The sequence below is a fragment of the Stegodyphus dumicola genome, chromosome 5 (assembly GCF_044657685.1).
Source record: "Stegodyphus dumicola isolate Sdum_Otavi_A_Nest chromosome 5, ASM4465768v1".
In the NCBI taxonomy this organism is placed as follows: Eukaryota; Metazoa; Arthropoda; class Arachnida; order Araneae; family Eresidae; genus Stegodyphus; species Stegodyphus dumicola.
Genome location: NC_140772.1, coordinates 72,808,585 through 72,832,004, shown reverse-complemented (window position 1 = coordinate 72,832,004; position 23,420 = coordinate 72,808,585). Strand labels below are relative to the sequence as shown.

Below are 23,420 nucleotides of genomic sequence, written 5' to 3'. Positions count from 1 at the left end.
GGAAGTATTTATGATCTAAAGGGTATCAAAATTGACAAAAAACAGCTTAATATTTATTTGTTTACCTTATTAAACATTTCTTTCAATGTAAGTTGTATAAGTTGCTTCGTTTTTTGCGCTAATACATTCTTTTTAATTCTATAGACAGACATAATCTCCTATTTAGTTACATTGTTGAAGTCCTGTAGCTGCTATTTCAAGAATTCCGACTAAAATGTAAATCGAAATTTCTCATTTTCAGTAACTTCTCGGTCACTTTCTTCACTATCGGTACCGGTATTTTCTGGATCTAGAACCATACTACAGATTTTGCCATTCATTAATTGATTGATGATTGAGAAGCACTGTCATCACAATGAAAAACTTTTATATCATTTTCATTTATTACCGCTTATCCACATTTCTCCACAAAACCCGTTAATTTGAAAATTTCACATTTGTTTTGCAATATCTGAAAACCTTTAAAATTAGCAGCTATCATCATCAAATTTAGCTATTCTTCACACTATACGTATTTGGCTATGCATCATGAGCTTGGCGACTAATGACAAGTTGTTCCGTTTAATTTTATCTTGCTTCTGTCGCGCATTGAGACAATTAAGCCTGAATTTTATTAGTTCAGTTATTTATACTTATGTATATTTCTTGCACATGCTTAAGGCTTATCAGAGTTCTCAATAAACAAATTCCCACCATATACTTAAGCCTTATTGAGGACCGGTGCTAGATATCTTATCGCCTGATGCAGTCTTTGTGGGTCCTAAATTCTGTGCCCCGATTCGGCCATACGAGCCTTGGTGCTGATTCTTGGTTTATGTGAATAGCAAATCAGTTTTTTTAAATTCAAATAGCCCTAAATGTAATCCTTCGGTCTATAAGTATCATCAATAAAATCTATTTTTAGCATATAGAAAGAAATTTTTGGTAAATGTTTTCCCGTCAACATTTTTAGCACATTTAACTTAAATCTGTAATCATCACCAAGCGTAATGCCAACATAAAAGGTTACTATACTCCTTTATTATTCAATTACTAACATAAAAAATGTTTAGGCATCGCTACACAAGTCATTACTCAAGATGTAATGTTTTGATAAACATGCAGTGATGAAAGGAAAATATAATAAATAATGATTCGCCAGGTTGGCATCAGATAAACGATGTATCTACGTGGAATGTTTTGGTTTGAGATGTATGCCAAGCAGACACTCAGCAACAGAGCCAAATTACTGATCTCACAAATTTATGTTAAAATGACTGTTTACTTCAATAACAAGGTATTTTATTTAGTGTCGAAGTGAAATTAAGAATCAGGACTCTCCAGATGTTGTATTATGCGCGGAGGGGAAAACAAATGCGCATACGTAAAGCCTACGAGAAAATGTTGGTGATGGTTTTGAGGTCCGAATTTTAGATCATTCCGGATAATGGACGTACGGATTTTAGATCATTCCCAATAACGAACATCCGGATTTCAGGCTTTGTACTGTATACATTGCTATACTATGATACAGTATTTGAACAATCAAAACGAAACATACAGCAAGAGTTCCATAAAAGCATAAAACAAAAAGTAAACCTGGGTGCTCTGCTAGAGAAGGAATGCTGCAGCGATGGAAAGAGCAAATAATTAAGACTCTGTAAGAATCATATCCATGGCTAGAGAAGGAGCAATGAAAAGAGTGAATAATCAACCTTCCGAAGGACTCAGATCTACAACTAGAGAAGGAGCATTGGAGTGATTACGGCTGGGAGTCAGAGGAGTCAGTGGGAGTACGAAACTGATCACCTTTAATTTATGTACTTTAAATAAATCCTTGCACTGCCAGATGGGAAAAACACTCCATCCATTTACAAACAGGAATGATCAGTTTTGCTAAGATGAGTAGGTTTATTTAATGTTTACTTTTTTTAAATACACATAAAAAAGTCAGAGACATTTCTGGTAAATAATAAAAGAAAGAATGTTAGTGTTTATATAAGAGAAATCAAATTTTTGGCATGCTTCCCAACAACAGCACTACGTGAACTGTTAAAGAACTATCACTCTATTTTTGCTGGATTGGAGATCAGTCACTGAGTAAAGTGAATTGGTTCTTTGAATCAGTTCTGGAGCAGATCGTCCATCTCTACACTGGACAGGGAAATTCAGAGTTCTAATACTTGGTAAGGTATTACACATTTTTTACATTCCAACATTTATATAACCTAATGACATAGAAAATGCAAATTAAGATAATTTAGCTAAAATTAAAATAATCAAAATGCTTTAAAAGTGCAACAAAATAAATATTTAAATTTAACTACTCAACAAGATATAACAGTGATCGTGCTCTGATGTGAAGAAAATTATAAACATATTAATAGGATAATAAAAAGAATTCTTGAGTAAGAACAAGAATAAATCAAAAGTAATATGCTAAAAAAAACTTGAATTACCACTGGGTAAATAAAAAGCAATGTGCTAAACAAACATAAATTACATTTTGAACTAAAGAAGAAAACGCAGAACTGCTAAAACTTCATAAATCAAAAGCAACTGTTTTTAAAAAAGTAAATTAAAAAAAAAAAATTTTTGAAGTCAAAATTACGAGAAAATGAATTTATTCAGAATAAATCAAAAATGAAATAAATAAGAATTCAAAATAATAATTAATGCAGAAAAGTTTCCAAATTGGTGAATAAAGCCATACAACAATATGAGGCCTATAGCTTAAAAAGGAATAGTAATAAAAATAAAATATCAGAACTTGGGAAAAATATAAGTGAATTAACTGATTCAATTAAATTAATTTGAAAGAAAGAATAAAAGAAAATAAAAACTGAATGAAGCAAAAAAGCCACAGTGTTCTTCAATGAATAAGACTTCAGAATGTTATCTAAAGAAAGAGCTGAGCTGCAGCTGTGAAACTGGAGTAAATGGAAGTAATAAAATGCTAGAATTGAGAAGACGTGTAAAATTTTTTTGTCTGTAAAACTGAAAAATCAAAATGTTGCAGCTTGAAATCATAATGCAAAATCAGAAATAAAACTGGCATTGATTTCATATAATTAAATAAATTAATGATTTAAAAAATTTCTTTTAATTTTTTTAAAAAATATTTTAAGATCAATCACCTAAATAAAACTTAGGCATATGGCTTAGTTGAAAATTCTTTGGCTGTTGCTTTAAAAAGAACAGAACTTTCCAAAAAAATTTATATTTAATGCCATAATTTTGAAATTTTTTTTTTGTATGCTTTAGAAATGCACGTTTAATGTATAATGGACGGTATAAGTTAGGCTAAAATTATCTTTACTGATTCTAAGGCATTTCAGTTAATGTTGCAGATTGCGCTGTTTCTTAATCTTCTAATTCGATCCGGCTTATTATTTTTTACAGACTGTTAGAGAAATTTTATAAAAACTAAGCTTGAACTTTCGATTATGTCAAAAAGAGTTTCCAATTCTGGAGCTGCCAAAGGATCTACAAAGAAAAAGCATGTTTCGATGTCCATCAAACAAAAAGTGGAATTGCTGCAATAAATGGATAAAGGCATATTTGTCTCAAAATTATGCAAGGAGTATGGCATTGGAAAGTCAACTGTATATGACATGAGCAAAAAGAAAAAGGAACTTTTTGAATTTTTTTGTGGATTCCGACACCTCACTCGCAATGAATAACAAAAAGGGTTCGTTATGCTAAAAATGACGATCACACAAGTGATGATCGAATGGGTCAGACGCGTCACAGCGAGGGCATGCCATTGACGGGCCCAATGCTGATGGCTCAAGCCAAAATATTTCATGAAGAAATGAACTTAAATACCGAGTGCAGATATTCGACAGGTTGGTTAACCAAATTTAAAAATCGCTATGATATAAGACAATTAAAAATTTCAGGTGAAAAAGCTTCAGCATCAGCTGAAGCTGCGAACACTTTGCAGATGAATTCATTACTAGTGAACAATTATTTCCAGAACAAATTTACATCACTGATGAAACTGGTCTTTTCTGGCAATACGTACTGCGAAATACCTTGCCAACCTCTACAGAAAAGGCTCCAACTAGTGTCAAAGATTCCAAAGCGAGACAAACAATTTTAGCATGCGCAAATGCTGCAGGAATGCACAAGTGCAAACTTTTCATAATCGGAAAACATGCACGAACTCGAGTATTTAAAGGAGTACCGATTTTCCCCGTTATATATCACGCAAATAAAAGAACATGGATGACACAAGCATTGATGAATGATTGGTTTAAAAATCATTTTATACCTGAGGCTCAGTGACATTTGAATTTGGTTGGTTTACCTGATGACTCAAAAATAGTCCTGATTGTTGACAACTGTTCGGTGCATACTTCACTTAAAGTTTTAGTGAAAGATAATGTATCCATATTATTCTTTCCTCCAAACTGTACGTCTATCATTTAGCCTATGGATATGGGAATAGTGCACGTGCTGAAATGCAAATATAAAGTAGCATTTTTAAAATCTATGTTAAATGTCTTGAACAATGGCAAGACTATTCAAGACTTTTTGAAATGTTTTAGCATAAAATCTGCTGTGTGGAGCATCGCAAGATCATGGGAGGATGCGTCTCCATATACGATAAAAAATGCTTGGCAAAATTTACGGCCAGCCACCATATTTCATGACGAGGATGACGAAGACGATAGCCGTGAATTTGAAGGTTTTCGGACATCGCAAACTAAAGATGAAAATTTTCAGTTATTGGATTTTGTAATGAAGCGGTAATAAATGAAGATGATATAACAGAAGTTTTAAATTGTGACGACAATGCCTCAATCGTCAATCAATTAACGGACAGTGAAATCTGCAGAATGGTTCTAGATCCAGAAAATACCGCTTCTGATAGTGAAGAAAGTGAAAGAGAGATTATTGAAAATGAAAAAAATTTCGATTGACAAGTTAGTTGGTATTCTTGACACAGCAATTACAGGACTTGAACAATGGAACTTTGTAACTGAACAAGAAATTATATTTGTTTATAGAATTAAAGAGAAAGTATTAGCACAAAAAACGAAGCAACTTGAACAACTAACATTGAAAGAAATGTTTAATAAAGTAAACAAATAAATATTAAGCTTTTTTTGTAAATTTTGATACCCTTTAGATCATAATTGCTCCTTATTTCATAAATTACAGTTTAATATTTTTAATTGTATAATTTCTGTATGCCATCTTACTAGATTTAAATTGATGATCTATAATCCGGAATCGCCGAAGTCTCGACGAGTCCGGATTACAAACTTTGTACTGTAATATATTGCAAATTTAATAGCAATTTATAGTTCAATTCAGTGGGTTTATGAGTCTGATAGGAAGTTAACAGTTTAGATTACATTTACTGTAATGGAAGCTTAGGACTTTTAAGGACCACCAAAGAAATATTATCTGACTCACAGCAATGAATATTTAAAATAATAATAATAAATTCTTTAAAAAGTCTGAAAGATATCAGAATTTAATGGCACAAAGGATTTTGTTAAGATTTTTTATGCTCTCAGTTTACTAGTCTGTGGTTGCACTCACTCTTGCTAACCCACTTACTTTATCTTTTTTAGTTTATTATTTAACACCGTTTTTTTTTGCACTTATGCCACATAAATTTAAAAAACAAAATTACAAAACTTAGTTGCATAGCAGCGTATGTTTAGAATTCCTGATGCAGTGTTAAATGTTAGCATACATTTTAATATTTTTTTCAGTCTTTTCTCAGATAAATATTCAGTTTTCTAAGTAAGATGGCTAATAAGTTTTTTTTTTTTTTTCATTTTATTATCAACTTATTAAATATCATGTCCTTTGCACTTACATCACATAAAATTCAATTCAACAGCCTATATTTAAAATTCTCAATAGAGAGTTAGAGGCTACCGTATACGTTTTTATATTCGCTATTTTGTTTCTTTAAAAACTAGCTACTTGAGTGGATAACCACCTAAAATATTTATCATAAAAAAGAAAAAGTATCAGATAATTATATTAAATTCAGCTAGTGTAATTTCATAATAATATTGAATATTTCTAATTAGACATCTCATGATTTTAATACATGTTTATATGAATAAATCACATTAAAATGTTATAAATATGCATATAGACTTAAGGACTATGTTTATAACTTTTACATAGTTTATTACTCAACAGCTTTCCAGATTAAATTTGAAAGTATCTTAAGCTTTGCTGAATGGCAATAAAAGTATTTTATTTTTGGCCATGGCAAAACATTACTTTCATGGAGTTGAGATTGTGTATTAAAATTGAAAGCAAAATATCTTACATTTTTCCAAATGGCAACAGACTCATGTGCTGGAGATAAAAATGTTTTACTTTACAAAGTGTTGCCACTGTTTGAATCGCCGAGTTTTGTTAATCAAAAATTTATTTGGGCTTCTGGTTGCACATGCTTGGGTGAAGAACTTAATCAAAATTTGCTGGCTTTAGGTACTGTCATTTTTTCACAATGCAAGGAACATACATATGAACATATGTATTCTTCATTATGTAATTTCTTTAAAAAATACAGAGTGATAGTATTTGGTAGCAACAATTTGAAAAGTAGTATGCCGTTTATATTGAACCAACACAAAATCCTATTTAATAGCCCTTTTTGGGCACTTAAAAAAGAAATATTTTGAAAGAATTATAAGAAAAATTAGAATATATATATATACAGTCAAAAGTCTTTCATTCGGACGTCCATAATTGGGAATGATCTATAATCCGGACCTCAGACCTACAAACTTTCTGCGCATGTGTCAACGCATAATACGTTAACGCATGCGCATTACACTTTACGCATGCATGTTTAATGTATAATGGACGGTATAAGCTAAGCTCTAATTATCTATTTCAGTTAATGTTGCAGATTGTGTTGTTGCTTAATCTTCTAATTGGATCCGGCTTATTATTTTTTGCAGACTGTTACAGCAATTTTATAAAAGTAAGCTTGAACTTTTGATTTTCGATTCGAAAAGAATTTCCGATTCTGGAGTTACCAAAGGATCTACAAAGCGAAAGCATGTTCCGATGTCCATCAAACAAAAAGTGGAATTGCTGCAAAGAAAAAAAAAAAAAAAAAAAAAAAAAAAAAAAATAGATAAAAGCATATCCTTTGTTTTTCTAACCATTTCGAAATCTGTTTATCAATTTCACGCTGCTCTGCGGGGAAGGGGGTGGGTGTACGCCGCAGCGCGCAATGAATTGGAAGTTGATCTGTCATCACTATTCTTATCTTCAGAGCAGATATTTTTATTTTATTCGGCTTATAATTCCTTACTAAATGTAGTATTTCATCTCGATGTACTCCGCTTTTGATATGATTTAAATCAAATTCCTCGTCATTATAAATATCACGAATACAAATCAAATAGTTTTCTGGTTCCAATTTTCTAATTTCGACTATGCGTAATGTATGCTTTATGCATGCGTGCATTTAAAGAAATGTTTAACCCCTTAACTGCCGCGGGCGTATATATACACCTTGCTCAGCCGATGCGTTAACTGCCCCAGGCGCATATATACGTCCTTCCAAACTGCTATCATTTGCTTTGCGCTGCTACACCTAAAATTATTCGCAAAGTTAACGCATCGGCTGCGCATCTGGGGCAGTTAACACATCGGCTGAGCAAGGCGTATATATACGCCCGCGGCAGTTAAGGGGTTAATAAAGTACACAAATAAATATAAAGCTTTTTTTTTTTTTTTTTTTGCAAATTTTGATACTCTTTAGATCAGAATTGCTCTTTATTTCATAAATTATGATTTCATATTTTTAATTTTATAATTTCTGCATGCCATCTTACCAGATTTAAACTGATGATCTATAATCCGGAATCGCCGAAGTCCCGACGAGTCCGGATTAAAGACTTTTGACTGTATATATATATATATAAAGTGGGGGGAGGTAAAAGTCAAGAAAAGAAACTATGTCTAAACAATTACAGTGGGTTTCTTGCTTTTGCTACAAAGTTGTTTGGAAACTGTGTTTTACAGTAATTAGTTTATTTTTCGGAACATTCATATTGATAAATCACAGAATGAAAGGTAAAGACACCTTTAAATTTAAATAAAAATGTTTTATGTTATTTGGCCGCTTTCTTAAAATAAAATTAGGATGAATTCCCCCCCCCCCCAAACACACACACACACAAAAAATCATGAAGAATTCGTAAACTTGGCAATATTACATGCATTACTACTTCTGGCCATGGACTTGAGACAGTTAATATCCTCAGCTTAAGTATGTGGCTGCCCCAAATTTTGATTATTTGTTATACCAGCAAGTATAAAATACCATATTCCTTTTCCTAGCACCCTATTTGTGTCTTTGGTATTCGTTCCAGGAAGGTTGACCTACATTTTGGCCACCAATAAGAATGGGCACGTAAACTCAGCAGGTCATGTGATCTGCTGCCACAAATTCTGTCTGGGGTATCTGTGCAGAACACGCATGTAGTTGTTGCTATATAAGTGAATTTACTATATATATAGATCGTTAAAAAGGAATTTTAAAATTGCTTTATTTTTCATTAAGCGCTTCAGGAGTGGTGTATCATATATGCATCAGTACTTAATCCTCTTATGCGAATGCATGCCGCTTAACATAACTCACCTTGGAGATGAAGTGTGTTGTTGCAGTAGTATGATCTCGCAAGACGATATTTTACGTCGCCAAGCCTAACTTTAAAACAAAAAATTCGTTAAAAATACTTTTTTATCAGTTGTTTTGATTTTTTTCTATAATGCTATCTAATGAGAACTATAATCATAAATATGGAATGTCAAGATTCTGAATAAATTTTAATTAAAATCTAAATGCAAAATAAAATATTCGATTCATCTTGTTGAAATGTTGTAAAAACTTAACTTAAATTTATAGCTAAACATATGTAAAAAATAATAAAATACATGATTAAATATTATAGTACAAATGATTCAGAAAGGAGATAGTGTGTGATAATTCAGTAGCTATCATTTCATTAGTTATGAAACACATTTTCAGGTCGAACTTTTTAATTAGTCTCAGCAGAATAATTAATCCTAGAAATCCTCTCATTTTAAGTACATCTACAGGAGTATGTTGATTTCAGAAGAAGATGGATTTTCACTCATCTTTTGTTCAAAGAAATTATTAGCTTCTTCAACTATTATATTCATTAGATTATCTAGAAAAAGAGAAAAATTGAATTTCCTTCACATTTTACGTAACCTTGAATTAAATTTACGTCTGCAATTCGCATAAATTCAGAAGGTTTCAATTACTTAACAGATCGAGTTCATAATGGAGTAGCCATTGTTCTGCCAGATTGTGAGGTGATAGCAAAACTTCCAATTAATTCTCTGAGACAAAATTTCGGTATCAAAATCACTATTCTCACTTAAATCTAGAGTCTTCGATGTCAAAACAGTCATTCATGGTTCGAATATACTCTTCTTGCGCTAAAAACTTCTTTCTTTTAGACATCGCATTATTAGTTTAATGTTCTTAACCAGTAAAAAAAACTTAGCCTGCTATCTAAAGATAAAAACTGGAGTTCCTAAAACCCCAGCTCCACTCCCTATCTTTCCATATGGGGGGGGGGAAGGAATTTGGAGCATAGGACACTGTTTAATGTTTACGTCACACAAAGCCTCAACTGCACATCAGCCGAGTTCTGTTTACTTTATATCATCTGCTTGTACATTTAAACGAATCACAAGAATCAAAATTCACTTAATGGAGACAAGTTCAACAATACATATGTTCAAATAAGCTAACTGTAGAGAACACAGAGCATCATCTAGCGACTTTAACAAAATTCTAAAAGAAAGTATACGTTTGCAAATGGATATATGACACACCGTCTGGAAGACCAATGCAAGTGCTGATGTATCAGCGCATCACTCGGCTGCTAGTGACATCAGGAACTGATGCATATATGACATACCTGTTTTCAGTGAAATTTCAGATCAGCAACATGCTGTCACAAAGGGGTTAATAGTTGTAAATCAACAGTGATTAGATTGATGCCATCTTCCAGGATGCCAGTCAAAGTATCACAAAGCTATCATGTACACTGCGCAAGAAAAAAAATCTGATGGGTACACCACGACTTCCTTGTACGGTCATATATTAAATTATATGCATTTTTTCTTTCATTTCATTTAAACTTAATGAACTGAATTAAATCTACTTTGTCGATAGCGCATAATCCACAACAGAATAAATGCACTCTTTAAAATTCACTATATTTGTTTACCATAGCAACACTCTGGCGCTAGGTTCACTTAACAGCATTATATTTATTTCGTTCTATATTTCATTCATATTATAACTCAGAATGCACAAAATTTATATCATTTGAAGAATTATCCAATCGTTGCCACATGTTCTATTTAAATATTGTAATAAATCTAGAACGATGTATGAAAGAAATTTAGCAAACAAAACAAAAAAAGAAACAGTTTTCACAGACTATTCAGTATTTCTCATTTTATTAATTCAGTTCTCACTTCGCGACAAACCAAAAATACATAAAAATTCAAAATGTCTATATTAAAATTTACGATGCAAATCTTAAACACTTATTTCCTTGACAAAAATTCCAGAAAGGATTAAGCATGATTTAATTTGTAATAATAAATGAAGGCGTTATCTTTGTTGTTGCGAAGCTTAGTCTCTCTAGATTGGCAACAAATCTACTATTCTGCTGTTTCAAATGTAAACAAACATTTCCGCCATGTTATTTAAGAATTAGGCTTAACCGCACCTCAACAGCTTTTAAATTGTTGATAATTCTACAAATATTGCTTGCAGATTTCCTAAAGGCATTAAAACCTTAACTGGAAGATAAGAACAACATAATTCAATCATTTCTAAAGCAAAAAAATTCACAATTTACAAACATATAAGAGTAAAGAAACTGAGCCGGATAACAGAGTGGATATATATATATATAAATATATTTAACGTTTGGTGCGGCCGATTGCACCCAAACAATGAAGTGCACATCTACATGTTACAGCAGTCCTATATACAAAATTGCAACGTTCAGAGGCTACTAGTTTTTGAGTTATGCGAGATACATACGCTCGTACAGACACCACGAAAAATTCTCTTCAGAATTCACTTTAAAGCAGTTTTATAATTTTTTTGGAGGAAAAGAGTCTTTTATTCTGTCCTTACATACAGATATCATGCAAAAGCATCGTTAAATTGCATTCGATAGCGGTCAAAATGGATATTTTTGTTGAAATATGCTGCCTGAAACTTTTTCACAATTACAATACTTCCTTTTTTACTTCGCATAAGGAAGTAAAAAAGGGCGGCTGTTCTGTATCTCCCGTTCCGCTGGGCCGATTGACGTTCAAATTGTGTTTTCTATGTCTCAAAAGCGCTACTTAGGATATATATTAGATTTTTCTTATGAAATAATTGTGTTCTAATATAGGTATTTTGACACAAAATAAGACTTTTTCTGAAATAGCATACCAATTTTTTTCCATATTTCGATTCTATGATTCAAATTATGCCTAAATATTAAATTTTGTAAAATTTGGCACAAAATTTAAGGAGAAATTCAAAAATTTAACTTGCCACATTTTTTTTTCAGCTTGAGTCAAGAATAATTCACTTGGCGAACTTCTTAATATAACAACCTATTTTCCTTTCCCTTCCATTGTGCAGGAGCGGAAAAAAAGTTGCATTGTTCCAACCTTTTTACATTGTGCATGAGCGGGGGAAAAAAAAGTCACATTGTTCCTAATTTCAAATAATTTTAACAAAGTGCATAAACCACATTTTCGTTATTATCGCTTTCAACAAATATGTCAAATTTCAAAACGCGCCAATATATAAATTCAAGTATATGCTCAGAAATTTTGAATAAAAAGGTCTATTTTTTTTTGCAGATATGCTTAGAAATACATCTACTTTAAGATGACGGTAAAATTTTAAAAAATATATAAATATTATTTAAAAAATAAAATGGGTGAATTTTATTTGGAATGAACCTAAATTTCGAACTGTGTAGGAAGGAATCAAATAAGTTTCATAAAAAACAGATATTAATAAATACATACCAAACTGAATTAAGGTTGAGGGGCTAAAATTTTCAAAGCTAATTTTTTCAAAATTACTCGTGCAAATTTTACAAAACTTGGCAGTTTGGCATAATGAGTCATAGAATCAAAACATGGAGGAAAAAAAAAAGGCATATCATTTCAGAAAAGTCCAATTTTGTGTGAAAATACCGATATTTGAACAACACTATATATATAAATCTAATAAATATCCTAAGTCGCTCTTTCGAGACATGAAAAACACAACTGGAATTTCGTCAATTGGCCCACCCAGTAGAACAGGAGATATAGAACTGTCTTTCCACCCCCCCACCCCACGGTGTACATTTCGGCATTACAAGTCCCCTAAAGATGTTTGTAAAAAACAAACTGGTGGAAGAAAATTTCACAATAAGCTTTGCAGCAATAAGCAGGGTTCATAGCCACATTTTAATTAAAAAAATAAGCACCTATAAGCACTTTTCAAGCACATTTTAAGAAAAAAATAAGCACCTGTCTAATTACATTATACACAACTGCATAAACCTTAAAAGAAAAATTAGACTTGCAATTTAAAATATGAGCAATGCAATATTTATTAAGAGAATGAGCATTACCTCAAACATGGAAAAAAATTAACTTTTTTTTTTTTAAATTTTAAATGACAGTTCAATTTACAGAATTAGTTTACAATGAGAGAAAAAAAAAACTATGCAGAACTAAACTATATTACAAGATTTAATGATGAAATTTCAGTTCAAAATATAGAAAATAAATACTAATAATAAGACATATTAATTGTATTCGCTTGGCACCTAATAATAAATACAATTTATTTTCCCACTCATATTAATATTTAAATAATTTAACTTAAATTCTGAACATTTCCTAAATTTTCATTGCATAACAGTTTTCTCTTAACATATATTCCAAGCAAAGTAATTTAAGTAAAAAAGAGGAACATTTCTGAAATCAGGAGACGGGAAATTGCTTCATGTAGTCATCCTTTAACAGTAAAAGCTTAACTAACCTGCATACTCGGAAATTGCCGAATATTCCGTATAGTCGAGGGTAACTGGAAAAAGAGGAGGGGGGGGAGATTGTAGCTGTTCTTTAGATTTCTCGGCTAAATAAATTACTTTGACATTTCGATATGTGCATCATATAAAAATAGACCAACGGAACTGAGAAATATTCTGCTTAGAAAGAACAGTAAAACTCTTGTGTGTTCATAAATAAATCTCAGACCGAACATCAAAATTAATTATCTCTGCAAAATACCGCAAACATTACTGCACAACAAGGTTTCTAAAATATCCTATAAGAAAGTATTTTGCTGATCTTGATTGCGCAATACGTGCGGCGTAATTCATCCATACGTGATATTACGCAATCGGAATCGGAATCAACAGCTGCCGCTATTCGGAGAACAAAGAACTAAATAAAGAAAAGAGACTTACTAATCTGGGGTGTTTTTGATTCGAATTTTGAACAGATCGTTAAATTTCCCGAATAGAATCTTCGCTTGGGTTGGGTAGACCGCAAAACTTTTAGTCCTATTCAATCCAGATTGGACAGTGACAGGGAAAAAAAAAAAAAAAAAAATTCTGACTATTCGATTACTTTCCTTTTATTTAAGCCATTCTGAATATTATTCCTTAGAAAGCTAATCTATGTAAAAATAAACCCATTTTTGGAAGTTTATCTAAACTTCAGCAGCTACTGCAACTATATTATTATAAATATTCAGACATATGCTCATAATATAAGCATAATGTAGTATTTGGGTGGGAGGAAAAGAATACCGAATGTACCAGAATTTTCTACGATTTTCGCAATTCTTTGACCAACAGAATGACGTGCACCTGTCTGTACTCTTGCGCGCATCATAGGTTACGTTAATGCAGGGAAAGGGGGAAAAGCTATTTCCGGGAGTATAATTCACCATCTGACGTTCCACATAAGGAAGAAAAGTTGTTTATTTAGTTTAGGATTTGGTACGGGGAGAAAAATGCGCTTTCATTAAAAAAAGCACTAAAAGCAAAAAATAAGCACTAAAAAAAAAAAAAAAAAAAAAAAAAAAAAAAAAAAAAAAAAAAAAGGGATTTAAAGAAAAATTAAGCACCTATAAGAGCCTTTATATTTTATTTTCAAATATAAGGACTTATAAGCACTTGTAAGGACCGCTACGAACCCTGAATAAGTGTTGTATTTGAATCAGATATAATATGAATCGTTAAAATACCAGACAGTGATGGTAATGGCTTAAAGGTACAACAGAAATGTCTGACAATGAATGAAATGTTTACTTATCTGTGTTTACTAACTTCCCCAAATATCTGAGAGAAAACAAACTTACTGCAAGAACAAGTAGACCTGAAAAGCTTTCAAAATCAGAAACCTTGGTTTCCAGACTATTATATCTGAAAAGTATAAGAAGTATTTTATTCACTAGAACGGGAAGCAGCATAAGCTTCTTATAAAAATTACTGAGTCTCTTCTGAAAATTAATGATACAGCACATATTAATGAAGCATGTTGTGCTCCTAATTTGCTGTACAAAGAAAAACCACAAGTGCCATCAAAATTTTCTTAATATATGCTTGAACAATATTTGGATGGTATGGTTTTTATTTAATGGTATGTTTAAAATCAAAATTTCTTAAACTATCATATGAATTAGAGATTCAAATTCTTTGCAGTGTTGAAATAGTCTCATTAAAACAAAATTTATTATACAGTACAAAGTTCATAATCCGGACTCGTCGGGACTTCGGTGATTCCGGATTAGGGTTTTTTCTGAACTATAGCTCAATTTAAATCTGGTAAGATGGCATGCAGAAATTATATAATTAAAATTATGAAACTATAATTTATGAAATAAAGAGCAATTATGATCAAAAGGGTATCAAATTTTACAAAAAAAAAAGCTTAATATTTATTTGCTTACTTTATTAAACATTTCTTTCAACGTGCGCATGGGTAAAGCATACATTATGCATAGTCGAAATTAGAAAATTGCAACCAGAAAACTATTTTATGTGTATTCTTGATATTTATAATTACGAGAAAATTGATTTAAATCATATCAAAGATGAAGTACATTGAGATGAAATACCACACTTAGTAAGGATTATAAGCCGAATAAAATAAAAACATCTGCCCTGAAGATAAGGATAGTGCTGACAGATCAACTTCCAGTTCATTGCGTGCCGCATCGTCCCCCCCCCTTCCGCAGAGCCACATGAAATTGATAAACAGATTTCGGAGTGGTTAGAGAAACAAATCATTAGGCCAAGCTGTTCTGATTAAGTAATATCGTGCTAAGTAGGAAAAAAATGTGGTTCACATAAATTATGTCTGGACTTAAACGACACTTAAAACCTGGTGAATCCCTTTCCGAATATTTAATTGCCATGCGTGAAGTAGCCAGTCGCGGCTCTGTTGATGTTTCATCAATTCTTGATTATGAAATCAATGGGATACCCGATCATAGTAGTAAGAAAATTATTTTGTATTTGTGTAAAATTATTTCTGAATTCAAAGCGAAATAAAAAATTTATGACAAAATCTGCATTCCACATATGAAGAATAAGGGTTATTCTAGTACTAACACACAAAATAAAGCACACGATATATGTAATAAGAGTAACAAACCAAGGTGTTTTAACTGTTGAAGTATAGGATGTGTAATGTATGCGCATTCTTTTACGCGTATGCATAAAGCATACAAAAAAAAAAAAAAAAAAAAAAAAGATTGTGGCTTTGAGGTCCGGATTATAGATCATTACGGATAATGGACGTTCGGATTACGGACTTTGTACTGTACTATAAACAATAAAAATTTGAAATTTTTTTTCATTTAAGTATATAAAGAGGAACATAAAACAAAGTGGTGTGCTTCATAAATTAAACTTATAAAAGAATTTAAATATTTTCATTGTGCAAGACTTAAAAAATTATTTTTGTTTTATTTATCTTACAAGAAACAATAATTCAAGTAAAAAATATTTTAAAATAAAATCTTGGCATTTAAGGCCTTTGCAGCAATAAAAATAGTTACTGCAGTTACTCATTCAAGTCATAAGACCCTTTTCAAAAGTATGCATCTAAATTTAAAATATTTGGTTAATGTGAACTTAATCATACATGTAATCACTGTATAATCTGGATGCTTAGAACTCCTTGAACTATTGAAGAGTGTTTTTGTTATAAGTTTATGACATTAAAATCCCTCAGAGTGGTACTTTATAGATTAAAATGCTTGTTAATTAGAATTTAGTTACTTCCATAATGTTTCTGAGAATGAAGTAAAAAAAGAAAAAAATAATAATAATTGCTTACTTATTTACCTAATACATGTAATTATAGCCTTTGAATTTAAAAATAATTTTTATCATGCTTCCTATCAAGTTAATCACAAATTTGATTCTGCTACAATCTCAGTGTTTCAAGGTTTATGCTGTGTTAAAGAAATGTTTTGGAAATTAGTTAATGGCAATAAGGGTCTTTCAAATAGTGTATTCATTGTTAAAATTTAGTTTATGTGCATTTATTCAAGCCTGTTTTGTTTCTATAAGTAAAATCTGAAAACCTATCAATAAGGATCTTTTTAAATTATATGTGGCATGTTCGGTTGCATGATTTTTAGGAAATTGATAACAATTTTGATTCTGATATTATCTGGGTTTTCTATGCTTTTCCCTGTTTTGGATATTCATTAATCACATTAAGACTCTTTCAAATGATAAATTTATTATTAGAAGTTTTATTTATGATGTAAATACCTGCTTATTTACATCCATGAAGGTATATTTTTAACATAGTAATTATATTTATAAATGTCTGAAAAACTAATATAAAAAGTGTTTTGTATTGGTGGTAAAAGTTGAATGTTTGAAGTGTCTGCCTTAAAACTATTTAAAACCTTAAAAGCAATATTGGGAGTACACATTTAAATTATAAGAACAGTTTATATTAATGTAATCATAGTCATGCTACTGGCAGCATAAAAAATAAAGCTATGCTTACATATCAAAGGCATGAGAATCTTTTAAAACTACATGTCTAACATCCAGTTGTTTGATTTAGGTTGAAAATAAAACTAGGAAATAGATTGCTTGCTCCTTTGTTATCATGAAGATATAATACTAATACACTTATAGTGTGCATGGTTGAAAATCAAATAAAAAACATTTTATAAATTTATTATATTTTATATATCTGAAACTGCACAATATATTTTTTTGCCTGTATGTAATTTATTATACCCTCTCTTTTGTATAATTATATTACAATTTATTTTTCAGATACACTCTCCCTTTATATAATTACAATTTATTTTTCAGTTCTTATATTTCCTTATTTTCAAACCATTAGAATGTATGCTATGTGGAATTTTCCTGCAAGATAATTAATTTTTTTTTATGGAAAAAAAGTTTATGCTATTGATTTGTGCTTTGTTAATTTGTGTTGTTTCCTTATTTTAACAAAAGAATATTTCTATACATATTCTACAAAACTCATCAAGAACATCTTGTGACAAATATCTTTTAATTAATTTTTAAATATCCAATGCTTTGAGAATATAAATTTGTGGGTAATGAAAGCAGAAATGAAGGAATGCATGATACTTAATTAATCACATTATGTAAGAAAAAAAATCTACAAAAGTTAATAAACATGTATTGACACTATTTTACCAATTATGTTTTGCAATTTAAATTGGCATTTTCTAAAATTTTCTAATCAATGCATAAATATGGTCACAGAAATAAAATGATCACATATTGGTATCTATAAAGCAGTTAAAAACTGATGTAAGAAAGCACGATGATGAAGTTCAAGTATCAGGTTGGAAGAGTTGAGTTCAGACAGAGTTTGTGACATCACACCAAGAGTATGCGGTCATTTCTATTGTTGGCCATGCCCATACAAAGTTAACGCTTTGAATATCTTAGAAGTTCACTTTCATCAGAGTATGCCAAAGAATGCCCACGAGCCCATGAAAGCCCATGAAACTTATTTTCAATGCAGACAGGCAATTCTTGTGGGTAATGCATTTTTAAAGATTGTACAGAACTTTTAAATCTGGAATGGCTGATTGTTCCTTGCTGTTACCAATGCCAGTTTCAGATGACTGCAATATGAGCCATGCAATTTGAATTCCACGTGCAACCAAAATGTTAATTCACACTCAGGAATGGCAGTCACAGGAAAGGAATAAATATGGCAAATGTGAAAATTTTGGCTAAAGTAAGGGACTCTTCAGAAATAAAATCACTTCCAAAAAGCTTAAAGACTGTGCAAACACTGTACTACTTAAATGACACAAGTGGTTGCACTGATTTTCTATAATTAAACTTTTTAGAGAGAAGTTTATGAAATATTATTTTGAAATCAGCATAAAATAACATCAAACATCATTAAGAATAATGAATATCATGATATTATAATATGGTGAAAGAAATGGGGGAAAAGGATATCTAGTTCAGAGTTTATATTTCACAGCATAACATTTACACGAAATCTACAGAACATAGCACAAGCATGCCACTTTAAAAGCAACAGTCAACTAATAATAATACACGATTAAATTTTATAAAAATACACTTTCAGTGTGATATGATTGAAAAGTTTAAAGAGAGATTAGCAAATGCATTTGTACCCCCAAAACTTTAAAATTTAATCCTTCTACTCCTCCCCCAAAAAAACCATGAAGTAACTTTAGTAACTTTCGAACCCGTTTTGCATACTATAGCATAGTTTCTTGCCATGAATGATATTGCCCAATAAAGAGCACTGTTATTAGTGTAAGGGTGAATACGGAGGAATGGAAAGCACATGAATTATAAAGGCTTGGAAATTTGGTTGGGGATATTTTATGGGAATCATACCAAAAAATGTCAAGCAACCCTTTACATATGCTAATAAAGGAACAAATTTATAAATGAACATTTTAATTTTCTAAAAACAACGCTGCAAATCTGATATTCAGAATAGTTTCAACATATGTGTACCACTGTGTATTATGCAGGAATCTACAAATGGTTTGTCAGGTTTACAAATGCTTCAAGAAATCTTTAATCATTTTCATTCTATATCCATAATGAAAAATGAATATCAGTAATTATTCGATGAACTGCAATAAATACATAGAAATTAAATTTTATACACTTTTAGTACCCACAGACATATTCAAAACATACCAAACATATCATTAAATGAAATCAAATGGGGCAGTAAACCAAAAAAGATTAGGAAATTATGTAGTAAAAATTAATACAAACCCTTTCTCTAGAGTAAAAACCAGAATTAAAGGTCTTCTGTTAGGTCCACCAGCACAAGAACCAAAGCAAACAAATTTATAAATATATGTTGAAAACAACTGGCCAGCTAAAATCAGCAAAAATAAAAAAAAAAAAATTACACTTAAAAGAATCTCATGGCTTTTAATAGAAAAATTTATTTTGTAGTAGCAATGCTATAGAACCAAAAAATTAATAAATAACATTTCTTAAAAAAGCACATTATTTTAGACTGATACTTGAAATTACTGAACTAGCCTCAATACACATGAAGTCATGTCATCTTTACCAGGAAATGAATATGCTAAAAAATAAATAGACAAACCTAACAGTTCGATTAATCATTAAAATTCCTTTATTCATACTTCTGATCTTTAGAAATACTGGCTTAGATAAAATCATGGGAGAAATACTTGTTTAAAAAAAAAGGGGGGGGGAACTTTCTTGTGATTAAAAATTGACAATATACAGTGTGTCTGAAACAGAACTAAAACATGGGCTGTTTTCAATATGGTAAAAAACAGATTGAAGCAGACACCAAAATTTTGAAAGTAAAATCAACAAGTTTTACTAGAAGCAATTTCAACTCTGTATGAGCTTCGCTCACTGCATGGTGACTATCCAACCAATATTCTATCTCTTTCCATACTTATAGAAGCAATAGCATTTCAAATATAATCCTCCAATTCTTGTAGATCACCTATCTTAACTTTAATTTAATGCTTGCTTGATCTCAGATAGTGGGTACTCAAAAGCAAGAACTCTCCACGGTATATAGAACTTTAATTTAATCATTTTTAAATTTTTTTTGTTCTAGTCTGATTCTCCAGTTGTCTGTCTATCCTTGCAATCATCCTTCTTTGAATATCTATTTAACACATGGCTTATAATAATATGGTCACAGAAAGTCACAGAAGTCATTTTCACTGAAATAACTCTGCAGAGAGATTAAAGTAAAAGACTAAGGCAAACAAAAATTTTTTTTTGGGGGGGGGATTGGTTTTATTTGATTATGACAAAAGATTCGAGGGCTATCTGCCTACAAACAAAAAGAAATATGTCATTAAAGGATAAAAGTGGAAAACTATTCCTATAGATGGCCCAATATGAAAAATTTAACTACAGTTAAAAGTCTTTAATCCAACTCGTCGAGACTTCGGCGATTCCGGATTATTGATTTTTCCACATCATATATCATCAGCTTAAATCTGGTAAGATGGCATGCAGAAATTATAAAACTAAAAATATGAAACCGTAATTTATGATAAAGAACAATTATGACCTAAAGGGTATCAAAATTTACAAAAAAAAAAAAAAAAAAAAAAAAAAAAAAAAAAAAAAAAAGCAGCTTTATATTTATTTGTGTACTTTACTAAACATTTCTTTAAACGCGCGCATGCATAAAGCATACATTACGCATAGTCAAAATTAGAAAATTGGAACCAGAAAACTATTTGATTTGTATTCATGATATTTATAATGACGAGGAATTTGATTTAAATCATATCAAAAGCGGAGTACATCGAGATGAAATACTACATTTAGTAAGGAATTATAAGCCGAATAAAATAAAAACATCTGCTCTGAAGATAAGAATAGTGATGACAGATCAACTTCCAATTCATTGCGCGCTGCGGCGTACACAAACCCCCTCCCCCGCAGAGCAGCGTGAAATTGATAAACAGATTTCGGAATGGTTAGAGAAACAAAGAATATGCTTTTATCCATTTTTTTGCAGCAATTCCACTTTTTGTTTGATGGACATCGAAACATACTTTCGCTTTGTAGATCCTTTGGCAGCTCCAGCATTGGAAATTCTATTTGACATAATCGAAAGTTCAAGCTTACTTTTATAAAATTGCTCTAACAGTCTGCAAAAAATAATAAGCCTGATCCAATTCAAAGATTAAGGAACAACGCAATCTGCAACATTAACTGAAATAGATAATTAGATAACTTTAGCTTAGCTTATACCGCCCATTATATATTAAACGCACATGCGCAAATGTATTATGTGCATGCGTAAAAGCCTACGCACATGCGTGAACGCATTATGCATTGACGCATGCGCAGAAAGTTTGTAGCTTTGAGGTCCGGATTATGGGTGCCCAGATTAACGACTTTTGACTGTAGTGATCCAAAGTAAAGCAGCAAATGCTCTACATACTATGATTTAGAATGACTTTTTGAATAAATATATGGCGTCTTTGATAAGAAAGTACCGAGGGATAACATGGTGACCAAAAACCTGGTTTTCCTGTTTAATCTAAAGTTTTAGGAAATTCTCTAACCTGTCAGTTCCAATGCAGAAGGACCACTTCAACTGTGAAATCATTATTGATTACACACAACACAAATGCAGATTCGCAGGTTTTTATAGGATGTTTTAAAATATCCCTTCTATTGCTGTTTTTTCCTTAAAACAGAATAAGCTCATAACTCCATCTTGTGGCAAACACACAATACATTCAATTTTAGACTATATCACAAACAGTGCTGCCCAAGCTATAGCTTAGGGATCCCCTAAAATTGTACCACATCCCATATAAAAAAATGTGACTCATATCCCTCATAAAGGGCCCCATATCTCAAATAGCTTAGGATATTGTCAAATCTAAATCAGATCCTACTCAAAGATATTCTATATACATACGTGGATTCTCATATATCTATACTCTCACATTGTATCTGTTAATACAACCTAAAAAATGGGAAGTTCTCTGAGATATGCATACCTGTGTTCTTACAACTCCATATAATCTCACATTTATCTGCTAATACAACTCAACAAATGGGAAGTCATCTTACCTGAGAAACTTATTGACAGCAATTCTGGATTGCTATCAACCTTCCGCAGAATGTTACCGATAAAGTAATATTTTTTTATCATCTCGCTCAACGTTTTTCAACATCTGAACCTCATATACATGAGCAGATAAACTTGCAAATTTTAACTGCCTGCACACCTCTTATATTGACTTCCAAGGGTTTTGGATGCAACAATCTCTTATTGCCTCTAAATTTTTAACTTATTAGGGTTATTAATTATATTTCAAATTTTATGTACTTAAGCTAATTTTATTTTGCAATTTACTTACACTTCTTGCTAAGAAAATTCTGAGTAGGAATGGAAAACTTTTTGTTTTACAGAACTTTTAAACATGGTGAAAATTAACAATTAATATACATATTATTCTGGGCATAAACTTAGAATAATATGTAAAACAAAATTAAATACACATATTTAATGATTAAATATTTGTTGAATCTTCATATAAAATTCTATAAATACTACAGTAAATTAAGATAATTCAGATGAAATTAAATTTTATAAGAAAATTTATGCTGAAGATGACTAGGACAGGGAGAATGAAATATGAACAATTTAACCCTTTTGCGGGCAATGGCTACAAAGTCGAGCCACCTAGAAATAATTATTTCTCTAAGTGCGTAGTGGTTATCTATGTTAGCCATCTGCATTTATTGAAGTTGAAATGCACAAAAATCATTACAGACGGCAGCACTACAACAGCAAATTTGTCTTTATTATTGGTAAAGATACTGATTGCAATGCCAATCGAGTCTTAACATTACTGGTGCATTGGTTTAGTTTACTGATGTAAAGCACTCAAGGGCTATCTGTCTAAGGGGAAAGATGCCTTTGTGGAAGACTTTTTAATGGTTATTGGCTTGTATACATGTTGGGAAAACCATGAACATACATACACATGCAGCCAGCCTGCTCACCTGGATTCAAACCTAGGTCGGAACTACTAGTGATCAGAGATTTTACCGTTCCGCAGCTAGTGGGCCACTGGTGCATTGTCTGCTCAGGAGCTGTTTTAACACCAGCATAGCATAAAAACGATTTATTTTCCATACCTATTTCTTTAATAACTTCAGTCATTTTTTTGTCCTTGCACATGAGGATTTCTTGGAAATTTTGCTATTTGGAGACATTTTTCTAAATAAACTGCAGCATATTTGAAAGCATTTAGTTGAAGATTTGGCTCAAGTAAAAAAGCAGAATTAGTAAAATCATTTTGTTTTTGCTTTCACAAGTAC

General features: G+C 31.2%; 1 protein-coding gene across 3 annotated transcripts in view; it reads right to left on the bottom strand.

Moving 5' to 3' along the window:
* Window positions 1-23,420, bottom strand: part of LOC118188852 (cellular tumor antigen p53-like) — a 171,204-nt gene that overhangs the window by 59,982 nt on the left and 87,802 nt on the right. For all 3 annotated transcript variants that reach the window (XM_085816765.1, XM_085816763.1, XM_085816764.1), the window contains exon 9: window positions 19,338-19,443. In XM_085816765.1, coding sequence (XP_085672891.1) covers window positions 19,338-19,443 — 106 coding nt within the window. The remainder of the gene's footprint in view (window positions 1-19,337; window positions 19,444-23,420) is intronic.